Source organism: Nansenia antarctica (genome assembly GCF_963989245.1).
Source record: "Nansenia antarctica genome assembly, chromosome: 6".
Taxonomy (NCBI): Eukaryota; Metazoa; Chordata; class Actinopteri; order Argentiniformes; family Microstomatidae; genus Nansenia; species Nansenia antarctica.
Window position 1 is genome coordinate 50,223,539 of NC_137676.1, and position 2,500 is coordinate 50,226,038.

Sequence of the window (2,500 nt, forward strand, 5' to 3'; positions counted from 1 at the left end):
ACATGCAGGATATGTCCCCGGACGGATTCAAACCGGGGACCCTGCGGTTACATGGTCGACGCTTAACCCGTTACGCCACCTAAGCGCCCCCATACATTTTATGATTTTCACAAGAATTCATATTTCATTATAAGAATTGTTTGATTCATAGTAATCATAGACAGAATAGTTGACTGTCCAACTGTAAAGTATTAGGCTAATACTTTACAGTTGGACAGTCAACAAGAATGAATCAGAAGCGCCGCAATTTGCTTCTATCCTTAAATGTTGTTGTTTTTTTCAGTATCTTTGCAGAAAGTAAGTTACGGTATTTACTTCACCAAAATGAAAAGTGGAAAATAAAGTGGAAAATGAAAAGTTTTGAAAACCAAAAATCCCCCAAGAAATTCCAAGGCAATCACAGGAATGTGATTGTCTCACTCCTGAGGGTTCTGGTCCACCCTCTAGTCTGCATCTGGTCACATCTAATGTCTTCCCTGGCAATGTATCTAGTCTATTTCATTTCATTGTATATATTCTGCTAATATTTTCTAGACATTTCAATATGATTACTGCAAAAATGCACCAAATCATTCTGTTTTGAATGTGTTCTTCACAGTTTTGAACACAATGTGTTGCAAAAATGTGTTGCAAATACATAGTGTTTTGCAAGTGGTGGAGTTTGAATGAGAGAAGAGTTCATGGATGTTGGAGAACGTGGTCATTGAATGCATTTTGTGTGAAAGCAATGTAAAAATGAGTAATAGTTTGGTCCACATGGACTTCTGTTTCGTTGACTGTATGAAGAGTTTTGACACTGCGACTTAGCAATCGTAAAAAACTGTAATGACTGACAACTACCCTCTCTCTCTCCCTTTCTCTCTCTCTCTCTCTCTCGCCTCCCTCCACCCTTCTCCGCCCTCAGTGATGTACTGAACGGTTCGGCGGTGTGTGTGTACCGCATGCAGGATGTGGTCAGAGCCTTCAAAGGGAACTTCTACCACAAGGAGGGGCCTCAGTACAAGTGGGCGGAGTTCACAGGCAAGGTGCCCTACCCACGACCTGGCACAGTAAGTTCTCCTCCAATCAGTTATCGTTTGATCTCTTCTCATCAAAACAACCACTCGCCACTGTACCAGGGGAGGCTGGTGGAGGTAGAAATCGGAGGACTTGTCTCATTGTAATGCATAGAACGGAAAGGCCAATGGGCCAAGAACAAGGGCGAGCGTGTCATTCGAATGTTCTGCTTCCATTCCTCATCGCTAAATTCTTTCCCATGGCCTACTCAGATCTGCTCTCATCAGAAGGTTACGAGAAATGCAAATAACGCGAAAAACATGTCAACCATTTTATGCTGTGTGACACATGAAGAAAGTCAGAAAGTAGTTCATTCAGATTATGTCAGGACAACCTCCAAAAGGTCACTTGTGATCATCTCTAAACAGTTCTTTCGGAATGTTCGTTCGGAAGAAATTCAGTCTGATACATAGTTAGTATTTGATTCCAATGTCCGTCTGTCCCCCATAGTGTCCCAGCAGCACGTATGGTAGCTACAGCTCCACCCGAGAGTACCCCGATGATGTCATCTTCTTCAGCCGTACCCACCCTCTGCTGCAGGAGAATGTGCTGCCCATGGGAGGGCGCCCCCTGCTGGTGCGCGTGGGAGTGCACTACAAGTTCAGCAGGCTGCTGGTGGACCGGGTGGAGGCTGTGGACGGACAATACGACGTCCTGTTCATTGGCACAGGTGAGTGTGTGGACAGCTGGGTGGATGCGTGGGTGAGGTGTGTGTGTGTGTGCGCGCGTCTGTGTTCTGTAGGGATGTAACGATGCACTAAACTCATGATTCGATACAATTCACGATACTGGGTTCACAATACGATTTTCTCATGATTTTTCTTTTACAAAATGAGATTGACAAATTATGACTGAAAATATTTATTTTATTTATTTCTCAGACAAAAACTACGGCGCCGTTGACTGTTGTTTTTATATGCTGCTTATTTTATTATTAATTTGGTATTCTGCTGCAATGATAATGTTGAATGAACCTGAACGCAATAATTTTACTCTGTGTACCTGTACCCGTGCATTGATGTAATAAAAGCTATTCGGATATGAGACTCAAAACGGTTGACCAATGGAGAGGCATCTCTCATCTAAGGAGGTAGATTTCCTCCGTCTAAAGCCCGCCCACTGGTAAGGGGTCAAAAATGCAACGGAAAGACGAATTTAAAACTCTAAAGATTTGAAACCGTAAACAAACATTTTAAACCGTAATTATATTTTTTTTATTTAAAATAAAAAAAGGTAAAAACCCCGCAAATATTTTTTCTCCTCAAAACTTTTACAGCTCTGTAATATTTGATTGCAACAATATTCTTCATGTTGTTTGTTTCAAAATCAAAAGTTTTGTTCTCGACAAAAAGACACAAATGTTAACCAACATGCAGAAAAAATGCAAGGTATTTTTGTTCTAAATACTTTCTTTTGCTTGCAAATTTCCTTTTTTTGCTTGCAA

General features: G+C 41.4%; 2 protein-coding genes across 2 annotated transcripts in view; both read left to right on the forward strand.

Moving 5' to 3' along the window:
- celsr3 (cadherin, EGF LAG seven-pass G-type receptor 3) overlaps positions 1–2,500 on the forward strand; it is a gene marked incomplete at its 3' end in the record, with an annotated part of 317,293 nt that overhangs the window by 149,632 nt on the left and 165,161 nt on the right. The window lies entirely within an intron of this gene.
- sema3h (sema domain, immunoglobulin domain (Ig), short basic domain, secreted, (semaphorin) 3H) overlaps positions 1–2,500 on the forward strand; it is a gene marked incomplete at both ends in the record, with an annotated part of 35,112 nt that overhangs the window by 29,157 nt on the left and 3,455 nt on the right. Inside the window, 2 exons of the mRNA XM_080534115.1 lie at positions 905–1,049; positions 1,507–1,726. Coding sequence (XP_080390241.1) covers positions 905–1,049; positions 1,507–1,726 — 365 coding nt within the window. The remainder of the gene's footprint in view (positions 1–904; positions 1,050–1,506; positions 1,727–2,500) is intronic.